Below are 13,328 nucleotides of genomic sequence, written 5' to 3'. Positions count from 1 at the left end.
TCAGGAACCTGTTAAAGGCAAGCTGGACCAGTTCATTGTTGCGTTTTATTTGTTCAATAGTGTCTTGTCCTTGGATGTGCACAATAGGACCATAAATCTGTCATAAACTTCATTTTGACAGTTTTTTGTTGGCTTTACTGCACATAAAAAATGCAGGGTCACAGCAACCGGACAGACTTATTCAAGGCCAAAATAGAAAATAATTAAGACGGAAGAAAAACATTTGAAAGTTTCTATTTTGTGAGTCCCAACTCTCAGATTTCTATTCAGAGCTATGAATGTCCACTGGTCTTTGTTAACACTTGTGATGTTTTCTGTTGTCCTGCCTCAGGAGAAACTTTCAACACTGAGACAAACATGAAATCCTACAGTAAAAAACACGATTGAGGTCAAAGAATAAATTATTAACGTAGGCAAATTAACCAAGAGGATATTTATAAAAGCCATCATTGTTCTGATTAAGTTAGAAAGCATCGATTCAAAAGGTCAAAGCTTCTAGTCCAGCGGGCTTTGAAAGATGAGTCTGACACAACTGGACTCCTCCAGCGGCTGGATGCAGAACGGACAGGCGGCGTGGAAGGCGTGGGTGCCGTGGGGCAGCAGGATCTGACTCCAGTACATTGCCGTCTTCTCAGAGCACACGTGGCCACAGGGAACAAAGGAGTGGGTGGGGGACTCAGCGTCCACGTAGAAGCCCGCCTCACAGCCGAGCCACAGTGGCACGTAGGAGCCCCGTGCCCGACACATGGGGCACTCGCGTTCCTGGCACTCAGGGTCACGGTGCCCACCCCAGCCGTGGTAGCCGTGCACGTGACCACAGCACAGGTACGCCCAGGGCTGCTTCTCATCCAGGACGTCCTTGCGGCGAAGGCTGGGGAAGGCTAGAGTGTTAAACCCCACCGGGCACTGCGGCCGCCCTGCATTCAGCTCATGCCGCAGCGCCTCCAGGTGCTTCACAGTGGGTGTGGTCGCCAGGCCCTTGGCTGTCCGCCACAGCAGGGTGGCCCCGCACAGGTCGATGAGAGAGCCGTCCACCAACTCGTTAGACTCTGGGTCCACCTGAGGGACGGAGGACACGGGTAGTGCAGTAAACTTTACTTTTGCTGCCATTAACAACACATTTCTGCATAATCATTTGACAGACTACTGGTTGTTGTCTGTCCATCATCATGCACAGGGGCAGACACTGAAGCCCACAGACAACATTAGCAGAAGAGCAAAAGTAGCTGGACTCTTTTGATTTAGAAAAGGCTCAGGCCTGCACTGGAACCAGAATTGTCACATCTAGCCCCATTTCTGGAGCTTGGTTTCGGTTCACTACTACATCCAGGTGACTAGCAGTGGCAATGCTAACACCTGAGCTCCACCCACCATTCTGCCTCTCTGCTGTGAAGATCGGGTCTCTCGCAGTGAGAAGACGTTGCCACAGACGGAGATTTCCCTCCACTGGCCTGGTTTAGAACCTTGGCTGAAACCCTGGTGTGGGTGCATCACCAAGATGCCGTTGGTGGTCAGTCCGTCCATCAGCCCATCCTGCATCCTCCACTTAGCTGCCTTTTCCTGCCGATGGCAGAAGCACTTTATCATTTTCCTGCTCAGTTTGCATAAATCATACGTGTTAATTTGCAGGTCACCCCGAGGAAGATGTTCTTGGAGGAGTCGAAGCCTGCAGCAAAGATGCGTGCAGAGTAGGGCGGGTTTCTCTGGCAAATTATGCGGCAGGCAAAGCGGGAGATAGTACTCTGAATCAGAGGACCCTCTTGGTTCATGGGGGCCATGTCAGTCACCACGAAGTCGATGGGAGTCTCGGTAGAACGGCCAATCTACAAGGAAACAGACAGGAGGAGCTGGATGAAGAAGCCAGCCAGCCAATCAGAGTGCGGCACCATTTTATTCTGTATGTTTGATCTCTGAGCTTTTGATCTGGTGACTCTCTGAGCTCTCAGTAAATTTGTTCCTTCACAAACTGAGTCAGACCAGAAAGACTAAAGTTCTGCCTGCTCTCCTGCGGAGACACATGTGGCTGTGGCACCTGAAACATGTCGCTGGTGCCGTCATGCGTGTACTCCACCACCACTGTCTGAGCCCGGGACAGTGTGTAGGAGATGCTGTGCTGCTCCTTGTTGCTGATCGCCTGCAGAATCAGAATAACGTCAGAACTGGGAATGGCATGGCGCCACCCGGCAGGCACCGATAGGGCTCCTGGTCGGACCTGTGAGCAACATCTGATGTGCCGACGCTAACCTTGGCCGCCTGTGGCGTGCAGGATGCATGGATGGTGCTGGGCTTCACGCCATTGGCCTTGTTTCTGCGACACAGTGAAAAGCGACTCTTCCGCCTCCCCTTGTCGCCACTGGGCAGAGCACCATTACACCTAAGGGAGAGCATCAGGACCCGTCACAGGAGGTTCTGTTCTGTCACAATGGAGGGGGAGCTTCTGTCTGTGGCGTTCAACTGACTTATTCTTCACAGTTGTTTCAATATTGGTAATTTCCTTCAAATATAGACATCATCTGTCTGAAAATGGATCGAGAGAACCAACAGGAAACACATTTCTGCTCTGAATGATGTCAGAGCAGAGTCAGACTAGATAAAACTTCCATGACCTTCTTGAGCATTGCTTCCTGTTCAGGGCACCATGCCTGAGGTCCTGAGCTGCAGCTCCACAAACCAAAAGTCTGTTTCTTTGTTTGCGCCACTGTCTTTTCTGACAAATGCAACAAAGGTGAAACAGACTGAGAGAGCAAAGAGACCACAGCCAGAACCACAGAGCAGCCAGATCACGCCAACACTACAACAGCAGAAGCTTTTGCTGATCTAACGAACAGAGAGACAACAGTCAGCAGATTCCTGCCAGGCCGGGACAGCATCTTACCCCAGCACCAGCAGCTCTCCATACTTGACTGAGCCTTTGCTGGACGTGTTGTCCTGACCCAGCGAGAACATCTCTGCGACCTTCAGGGGTGAGAAAGGGGCGAGGACCTCTCAGAGTGTCTCCATGGGGGCAGTGACGCTCCTCACCTGGAACCAGAGCAGAAGACTTCATCACAAATCAAACATATCGTAACACTTCAGATGGAGGGTGAAGCATACTGTATGTCCCTGTCCGTAAGTACAGTCCAACTACATGATCTGTGAAATGGGCTCACATTCATCCAGCACAGCCTGAAACTGTCAGTTCCATCTGACACTCAGTCAGAACAGAAACAGGCCAGGGTTTGATTCAGGGTCAGGAGGTCAGAGAGCAGAAGATACGAGGCGGTGGTCCACTTCTGTTGGTCCTAGCAGGTTAGGACAGACTCGTCATTACAAAGCTGGTACTAAACTTCAGAGTCTGACTCCAGAACCATCTGAACCTGCTGGGAGGGAAAGTCCTCCATCAAAACTGCTCCTGGAAACATCCCAACAGGGTTCTGCCAGGGATGCCACGAAAGCTGGAGACATTTATTTTCCTCCACTCTTCCTCTTTTCTTCTGTTGTGGATTACTCTGATTACTGGCGTCCTTCCTGTTTGGATACTTGTGCTGTACATATACGAGTTGTGGACCAGCACACATGTCTGAGCTTATTACCTACAGCAACATCACCATAGCAACAGAGAACCATAAAGCCTGTCAAACACACCAAACTCAGACAGAGTGATGTCATACAGACCATCAGCAGAAGTCCCCTAATCCCATTACTGCACCAGAAAACAGATTATATCAGCCCAGTTAAAAGTCAAATGAGGATTTTTCTGTCAAATCATGAAGACATGCAGCAGTTAAGAAATCAGAGATCTGACTGAGATCAACATTGCTGAGTCCTGTTTTATTACAGCAGAAAACAAGAACCTCAAACATAAAAGTCTCCTAAGCCTAAAAGAGCCTTATCCAACAGATTCAGCCTGCAGCATTTATCAGTGTTCAGCCCGGCAGGATGTACTTTGACGCCCGCAGGCCAGTATCAGTGGACTGGGTCCATCTAGACAGACATTGGACAATAACCACCAACTTTCCAGTTTTTACTGGGGGAACAAAGGCAGCATCTGCTGGGACAGATGCTCCGATGGTGTCTGTTCACAAGAACAAAAGGAGCCACCAATGCTCCTGGAGCTGCTGGGAGCAATGGAGACAAACCAGATAAACACAGCAGAGTGGGAACACTGGGAGGCGGCAGCTTCTTTGTCCACCTTTGACTTCTTTTGTATGTTTAATAGTATCATATTTTCTTCAAAGCTTCTTAAATTATTGAGCTTTGTCAATAAGCATTAGGAAAAGACCAATATAACGCACAAAGAAGACCCTTTAACGACACTAAACTACGGCTGCTCACGAAACTCGGATAGAAAATAAACATGAAAATCACAAAGAAACAGTTTAGGAAAGAAAATACACATAAAATGTAACATAATAATGCAATATACCTTAAACAATAGCTTAGAATGATGTAATAACATTAAAACATCTGTTTAACTCTGATATCTACGGGTTAACGTGATAAATGAACAGAAGTCAAAGAGATAAACGATAAAAGGCAGATGAGTGAAAGACAATCCTCACTTTAGTTTACAACTAGATTTAATTATTAGCTCCACATTAGCAGGCTAATGCGCTGCTACAAGCTTTAAACTGAAGAACTTCATTAAATGGGACAGTTCTATATGTTAAACTTGGGCACTAAAAATGAAAATATACACGATCACTTAAAGAATTAAGACTAAGCAATAGTCTGAACAACAAACTTACCAGAGTCAAAACATTTCTGCTCCTTTACCAACAGGTTTCGCCTGTTTCCGGGCAGAAAAGTGAGGTTCTGTACGGTACCAGTGCTGGTACTGGTCCTTCGGCGAGCCTGAGCCAGGAAACAAACGAGCAAAGTCCAACTAAAATAGATGCTCTTTAACTTCGGTTCTGCTCCGATTTAATCCAAGCACTCTCAATCTTTTTAATGAGTTGACCAGAATTACATCCGAACGACCTTTCAAAATAAAAGGTATTTTGGTCAAGTAGGTGGTTTCCGGTGTCATTACCTCCGGGTCGGTCGGTCGGTCTGTCTGTCTGTCTGTCTGTCTGTCTGTCTGCCTGCCTGCCTGCCTGCCTGCCTGCCTGCAAAATAACTTCCTGTTATATAGCCTTGTCTAAGACTGCATGTATAGATCCTATAGGTTAAGTCCCAATATGAGTGTAAATGAGCTGATTGGTGGTGGTCTGTTTTGTTTCTACTTGCTCATTCTAAACGTTTGGATGGTTCAGATTTTTAATATTTGCACATAATTGTGATTCTGGCACTGCTACTGTAACATTTGTAATGAGCCGCTTGTTTTCAGTGAATCGTTTGTGGAATTGTTCTCCATGGAATGTTGTCAGTGGAATGTTGTCAATGGAATGTTGTCAGTGGAATGTTGTCAGTGGAATGTTGTCAATGGAATGTTCTCAGGAGAATTTTGGGGACTCTGCTTGTGTCGCTGTGTGTGAACACAAGCAGACAAACAGCAGGATGATTAAATAGTTATAAGACAAAGGAAATGAGTGGACCGTTGTGTGTCTTGCTTCACTTCAGGGAAAAAAACCCCAAAGGATTTAAAGTAGGTTGTTTTACTGTTCTTTTATCATTTTTTACACCAATTACTGTATATGATTTACAGTTTGAAAAATTAAAGCTTAATGAAAACGATGTGTGAAACAGGGCCTTTGTGTTATAATGTGTGATAAATGTTGGGGTTCAGGGTTGTGTCTGTTTTTTTCCTCCAGGGGGCGTGGAGGAGCTCAATTGGTGGCAGCTGGCGCTACAGTCAGGCGCACCAGTGGGCAATTAACATCTGGTCGCCATCAGGGCCAGAGTGTGTGTGAGTTTTGTGGATTGGTGGCGGGAGTGTTGCGGCTTTGTTGGTGTTGCTTCGTGGCTTTGCTTGGTCCGTCTTCCCTGCACTTTCGAGGTCTTAATGCCGTTTGCTGGACCTGGGTGGTGCAGGACCTGTCTCCCGAGTTCCAGGGGGACTGCTTCTGTTCGAGGACTCACTTGTGACCTGCGAAGGGCAGACGCTTACTCCCAATCTCCCTGCAGTCCAGGAGGACTGCTTCTGTCTTCTGTGTCTCTTGGGCACATTCGAGGTCTTCATGCCATTTGCTGGGCCGGTGAGCGTGCCGCACCGAACTCCCGAGTTCTCTGCAGTCCAGGGGGACTGCTTCTGGTTGAGGACTCACCGGTGGACCTGTGAAGGGCAGACTCTGACTCCTGAGCTACCTGCAGTCCCGGAAGTCTTCCTCTGTCTTTTTGTGTGTTCCCTTGACAATAAAACTCATTCGGACCACTTGTGTCCTGGCCTGCGTTCAGGTTCTGTTAAAAAGCTACGTACCGTAACAGAACACTCTGGCCATTGTGGACCCGGCGGGTCAGGACGCGGTGGTGCTTCAGATCCAACCCCTCACCCCTTCCCTGACATTAACCTCCCCCGTTGCTTCTGCTGTGCCCACCTTGATGGGCCTTGTAGGGCCCCAGGAGGCGCCCATTGAGGGGAAGGTAATGTTGGGGTTCAGGGTTGTGTCTGTTTTTTGTTCGATTGGTGGCAGCTGGTGCTGCAGGCAGGTGCACCTTGTCGCGGAATTTTAGCCGTTTCGAGAAGTAAACGATGAATCTAAGTTACTGCGTAGGAGATGGTTTATTCAGTCAGTTGGTCAGGATACATGCACGGAAGCATGTAGAGAGATCTACCTATGCATACACAGTTCTGATCTTATATAGCCAGAGGCCCGCCTCCAAGGCGCGGACACAGGACGTCTGCACAGCGTGTGCGCGCTGCATGCACAGGACACAGGATGTCAACACAGCGTGTGCGCACAGCATGTGTTCTGGCTGGCGCAAGAAGTTGAATGGCTGAGAATGTCCCCCTCCTCAGTCGTTTGACGCAGGTCTCCTTTGAACCTCAGGGCGCCTTTGTTTACTGTAAATGCATGAGGTGCCAAACGGGCTTATGTGGTTTTCCAATCTCCACCACACCATTCCTAATTTCCATTTCTTTTGCACTCAAATTCCATTTCAACCTGTGGGCAATTAACATCTGGTCGCCTACTTAAGGAGGGAGCGCCTGCCCATCAGGGCCAGAGTGTGTGTGAGTTTTGTGGAGTGGTGGCGGGAGTGTTGCGGCTTTGTTGGTGTGGCCACAAAGGCTTTGCTTGGTCCGTCTTCCCTGCACATTTGAGGTCTTCATGCTGTTATCTGTCCCAGCAGAGCTATGACACACCTGACGGAAAGTTTAACCTTTTACTGTCTAGACTATGTGGCAAAGCCAGGGATGTGGTAAAAGTGTCACTAAGCTGCCGCCAAGACTTGTGTGCTGATGAGTTGATTGATGCTGTGTTCGACGTCCTGAAGCGCAATTTCGGCGAGCTGCCGTGTTTCAACCTGCCAATGAGGGACTTCTACAACACAGTGCCAAGAGTGGGTGAGGATGCTATGGATTATTGGATTCGCCTAAACAAGGCCATTGATGCAGCTGATGAGTGCCTTGGCAGGCGAGGCAGGCAGGTGGAAGACCCGAAGTGGAAGTTGTCATAATGTTCATTTCTCATTGTCCTGATCCCACCCTTGCCTTGTCATTCCAACTCAAGCCTCCTGAAGATTGGACTGTGGCTGAGGTGCAGAATCCCTTAGACAATCATGTTGGCATGGTCAGAAGGGCGATGGTTCATTCTCAACACGCTATGAGTGTAGCTGTCCCTAACCCATACCCTGTTAGCCATACCTGGCAACCCCACCTTAGTGGTGCAGCTTCCTCAGTGACTGATGGTTCATGTCGCCCCATGCCTCCTCTCCAACCATTGATGTCCCTGGTCAGCCTCAGCTGACAAGCACTCCATCCTGCCCACATCAACCACATACGTCTGCACCATCAACACCGCCTGTCTCCAGTTCTCTGTCTATTGAACCTGCAGTTCAACAGATGGCCGACATGTTTGGTAGAGCCGTCTCTGTGCACTGCATCTCTCACCACTGGCCGTGGAGATCAGCAGCGTCCTGGCCGTCCACAAAGCCGTCAGAGCCTTCAACATGCCGCAAGTCTGTGGATCTAGTGATCACACAACCCACGCACACTGTAGACTGTTTAAATTGTGTCTCAACTGTTTTGGCTCTGGACACATGAAACATGACTGCACACAGATTGCTCAGCATGACGTCCGCCCCTGTTCCCTCCAGCGCTGGTTTAAACTAGTCAGCCCATGTGACGAGAGGGGTAACATAGGCAACGCAGACAACACCCTCACCAATGAACCTGATGTATGCTCTGTGTATACAAATTGCTGTGAAAAATTAAGTGATGATAAGACTGTAATCTTAGTGGGGTCACAGAGGGTTGAAGAGGCTAATGAGCTGTTTTATACACCCGTTTTGATTAGTGACAAGGTCACACTGAGGGGGATGCTTGATTCAGGTAGCGTGTCTTGCACATTGAGCGAAGAAGTGGAGTGGAGGCTAAGAGGGAATGGTTTTGTTCTTAACCCTGTGCCTGTCCCAGAGAGTGTGGTCCTTGTGGGTTGTGGCGGCCTTCTCACACAACCAAGATGCATCTATGTTTTGAACATTGAAATTTATGGGTTGAGGTTTGAGGTGCCAACGTTCCTAGTGCCTGGACAGAAAGATGAATTGATCATTGGGAGCAATGTCCTCCGGCCTATCATTCAGAAGATCTGACCCAAATAATTGGGAACTTGCATCAGCTAGTAATGCAGATCCAGGCTGTGAACAGTTCCTCCAGCTCCTGAGCTGTATTTCATGTTTGTCAGGTCCTGAGTTGCCAGGTAAGATCAGCACAGTTAAGTTGAGGCAGGCTGTCACCTTGCTGCCTCGGCAGGAGTATGTGGTGTGGGGGAAGTTACCGCCTTCTGCTCTTGTGTAAACAGGGAGCACTGTCGTTGTTGAGCCATTATCTTCTTGTTCCTCCCCAAGAAACATAATGGTAGGCCGGGTTATAACACCTATGTGGGGTGACCGCTGGATCCCTTTGAAGGTCCTCAATCCCACCAATGAGGCTGTGACACTGCGCTCTAATACAAAAGTTGCTGATGTATTCCCATGTGTTGCTGCAGAGGATTTGGCTTTTTCACAGGGCCTGTGAAGACCCAGCCAGGACTGTCAGAGGGTCCCCCTGCCCTGCCACAGCAGGTACAGGATCCGAAGAGACTGCTGAAGGACTGTGGTTTAGGTGATGTTGACATCAACAGTTGTGAGGTTTCCAGTGAATCGAAGAGAAAACTGGCTGAGATTATGTTGTCTGAAGAGAATTGTCTTTATCTTGTTACTATGTGTTATACCATATGTTCCTGTCTTCTGTTAGAAGTACTTTAGAAGTTCGGTATGGTAGAATTTTTAGCAAGTGTAATAAAGATCAGAGACATTCCTTTGACAGGATTGTTGTTTAGACAGTTGTAATCTCAGGAGACAATCAGGCTGGAGGTGTTAAACATACGTCATAAAAAGGGACAGCATTGTGGTGATGATAAGCTGATTTGCATGAAGAATGTGAACTTTGATCTGGCCACCTGGGAAGACAATGGAGAAGAAGGACTGTACCAACATCAAATGGGACTGGAAGAAGAGGATGAGGTCATCCAAGAAGAAGGACTGGATTGGACTGTATGAACATTAATAATTTGCATCTGTGTTTCTATAAAAGACTGGGCCAAGGGATAGTTAGGTTGTCAGACTTCATGCCCTGGCAATGGACTCTGTTATTGTAGGGTTATGAACTGGCCCGGAGCTCTGTAATATTTGTATCTTGAATTGGTTCTATTGTTAAATACATTTTAAAATTGGCATTATTCTTCTTGAAGTCTTCATTCAAAGAACACGCGGATTAGCAGTGACACACGAGAGGTATTGCGATCCAACATGTCCTATGAGGATGTGTCTTCTAGGGACAAGCTAGATTGTGGTGAGGTAAAGGATTTTGTCCACCATATCCACCTCTCCGATGACCGCCCCTTTCGGCTGCCCTATCACAGGGTGCCGCCAGCACACTACCAACAGTTATGCAAAGTGCTTTCAGACATGGAGATGAAAGGCATTATCAGTAAGTCCACCAGTGAATATGCCTCACTCTTAGTGATGGTCTGGAAAAAGTCTGGTGACCTGAGAATATGCAGTGACTTCTGTTGGCTCAATGCAAAGACTGTGAAGGATGCTCACCCTCTGCTCCATCAAGCGGACTGTCTCGCCGCCTTTGGTGGCAACACCCTGTTCAGTACCATGGACCTGACATCAGGATTTTATAACATTCCCCTCCATGAGTCTGACAGGCATTTCACAGCTTTTACCACTCCTTTGGGTCTTTATGAATATAACTGCCTGCCCCAAGGTCTGTGTAACAGTCCAGCATCCTTTATGAGAATGATGCTCAGCATTTTCGGTGATCTAAACTTCTCCAGTCTTCTATGCTATCAGGACGACCTGCTGGTGTTTGCACCCTTGGAGGAAGGGACATTGGCAAGGTTGGAGCTGGTTTTCAGTCGTCTGCGGGCCAACAACTTTAAGCTTGCACAAAAAAAGTGCCACTTCCTGCGACGGTCTGTGAGGTTCCTGGGTCATGTAGTTTATGCTGAAGGTGTTTCTGTTGACCAAGAAAAGATAAAGGTCATTACCAAACTTCCAGAAAGAAGACCTAATGGATCCTGATGGCTGCACACCATCTCAGCAGAAATTGAGATCCTTCCTTGGTATAGCTCTGTTTTACCAACACTTCATCCCTGCTTGCTCTCGTATTGCAAAGCCACTTTATGCACTTACAGCAGGCCAGAAGAGAAAGATTAAGTGCCAGAATTGTGGGAAAGCAGGGACTTACAGCAAATTAACACCCTAAGGTTGGACACCTACCTGTGAGAAGGCATTTGAGGCACTCAAGGGTGCACTCTTGGGCTGTATGGTGCTGGCTCACCCAGATTTTAGCCGACCATTTATTCTCTCCACTGATGCATCTATGGATGGGTTAGGAGCAGTTTTATCCCAAGTTCCGGCCGGTGAGGAGAGAGTGCGGTAAATTTCTTCTGGTGATGTGCTGATGAAAAAGGAATCTTCGTAGACACCAACTTGTTTATCAGAGATGTTTATTGAAGAGAATGGAACATGTTGATATGGTGCCAGGATGGCTGAAGAAGATAAGGTCTCTAAAACTAAGATCCTCAGCAAAAATCAGGATCTGCTAGGGAACAATACACATTCTTCAGACACTACAAGAGCAAGACCAGTGGCCTTCGCAAGCAAATCTCTCAGTCGCAGCCAAGCCAAGTACCCTGCCCATAGGCTTGAATTCTTAGTGCTAAAGTGGGCTGTGTGTGATAAGTTCAGTCATTGGCTGAAAGGTCATAAGTTTACTGTCTGGACTGATAACAATCCTCTCACATACATCCTGACTAAGCCAAAGCTGGATGCCTGTGAGCAGTGCTGGGTTTCCAAGCTTGCACCATACTGTTTCGAGATCAAGTATGTTCCTGGCAAGCTGAATGTTGATGCAGATGACTTAAGCAGGAGTCCATTTGTGAAGCCACTGGTCCAATGTCTCCTGTCAGAGCTGATGGAGCGAGCATGTGGAATGAATGATGAAGCTCTGCAGGATGTTTTCCGATTGCCATGTCAGCCCCAGTCGTTGGATGGTCCACTCCTCTCCACTGCTGCCAATATGTCTATGTCAGAAGAGGATGTCTCCTCAGTCCTGTCCTCCATCAGTGATTGGGACTCAGCTCCCCAACTGCCTGCAGCATCTCTTGTTGACCACCTCCCAGACATGGTCCGAGCTTAGATGTTTTCACTGCTCTGTCTGCTGCTGACCTCCTGTCCCACCAGACACAGGACCCTGCTGTCTCTAGGGTGCTATATTTTGTTGAGCAGAAGCGCCGCCCATCTAGGCGTGAACGTTGCCATGAGAGTCGGGAGACTCTGCACCTGGGACAGGGCACTGGGACAAACTAATTCTTCTGGATGGCATCCTCTATCAGGTCTCAAAGGACCCTATGAGTAAGCACAAGAGGTTCCAGTTTGTTGTCCCCATCTCTCTGAAGTCTGTGTGGTGCTGTCTGGTGTTCATAACAATGCAGGTCAACAGGGTCAGCCACGCACCCTCTCTTTGGCTCGGCAGCGCTTCTTCTGGCACGATATGGAGAAGGATGTATGCAGTCACGTCAGGAACTGTCACAGATGTGCCCTCAGTAAAACCCCGGAACCAGCCGTTAGAGCCCCTTTGGAGAGTATCAAGACCACTGCGCCATTGGAGCTTGTATGCATAGACTTTTGGTCAGCTGAGAACAACAACAACAAATCTGTGGATGTCCTTGTGATCACTGATCATTTTACCAAGCTGGCCCATGCTTTCCAGTGTCAGGACCAGACTGCGAAGAGAGTGGCTAAGAAACTCTGGGATGGATTCTTCTGTGTCTATGGATTTCCCCAGTGCATCCACACTGACCAGGGAGCAAATTTTGAGAGTGAGCTGCTGGCTGAACTTTTGATGCTGAGTGGTGTCAGCAAGTCCCACACCTCCCCTTATCACCCGATGGGTAACGGGGCAGCAGAGAGGTTTAACCGCACTCTGGGGAACATGTTGAGCTCTTTACCCCCACGATCAAAACAGAAATGGCCAAAGATGATTCAATCGCTGACATTTGCATATAACTGTACTGTCCATGAAACCACAGGGTTTGCGCCATTCTATTTAATGTTTGGGAGGGTCCCCAGGCTGCCAGTTGACCTCATGTTCAAGAGTGTTCTCCAGGATGACACTGTTTGTGACTATGCCACTTACGTCAAGTCTCTGGTGGATGATCTGAGCTCGGCCATGCTCCAAGCTCAGCGTAGTAGCACCAAGGAGGAGAAACATCAGTCAGATCAGTATAACAAGAGAGCAAAAAGCCTGCCTCTGTCTGTTGGGGAGGTACTTGTGGCGAATAAAGGTTCCAGGGGAAAACGGAAGCTTGCTGACAAATGGGAGCTGGTTGTTTACATGGTTGTGACCTTAAAACCTGCCCTGCACATCTACCAAATCAGATATATGGATGGGAATGAGCGTGTGGTACACCGCAACCTCCTCCTTGAGGTGAACTTCTTGCCACAGGATGTGGCTTTGGATGGTGCAGCTGAACCTGTGGACTCTCTGGCTGGTGTTGCTTCTGGACCTGATCTGCATGAAACTAATATGTCAATGCTTCAATGTGCCCCTCTTTGGCTGTGTCCGGCACTTCTTCCAGTACTGTTAGTAGCTCTGATCGCAGATCAGCGTGGGTCCAGCAACTGCCCCCGCCTGTGTCGGAATGTGATGCTGAAGGTGGATTTCCTGATGTCAGTGTTCCTCAGCATTCCCCCAC

General features: G+C 48.2%; 1 protein-coding gene across 1 annotated transcript; it reads right to left on the bottom strand.

Annotated features, from left to right (window-relative positions):
• Positions 1-26: 26 nt before the first annotated feature.
• Positions 27-4,932, bottom strand: LOC130527479 (E3 ubiquitin-protein ligase pellino homolog 1-like). The gene is made up of 7 exons (XM_057036060.1): positions 4,728-4,932; positions 2,876-3,021; positions 2,245-2,374; positions 2,033-2,134; positions 1,635-1,823; positions 1,372-1,560; positions 27-1,059 (listed from the first exon to the last, which is right to left on the bottom strand). The coding sequence occupies exons 2-7, from the start codon at positions 2,944-2,946 to the stop codon at positions 496-498; spliced, it is 1,245 nt and encodes a 414-aa protein (XP_056892040.1). The 5' UTR covers positions 2,947-3,021; positions 4,728-4,932; the 3' UTR covers positions 27-495.
• Between the last annotated feature and the right edge of the window lie 8,396 nt (positions 4,933-13,328).

The sequence above is a fragment of the Takifugu flavidus genome, chromosome 6, assembly GCF_003711565.1.
Source record: "Takifugu flavidus isolate HTHZ2018 chromosome 6, ASM371156v2, whole genome shotgun sequence".
NCBI classification, from domain to species: Eukaryota; Metazoa; Chordata; class Actinopteri; order Tetraodontiformes; family Tetraodontidae; genus Takifugu; species Takifugu flavidus.
This window is presented reverse-complemented; position numbering and strand designations above follow the sequence as displayed.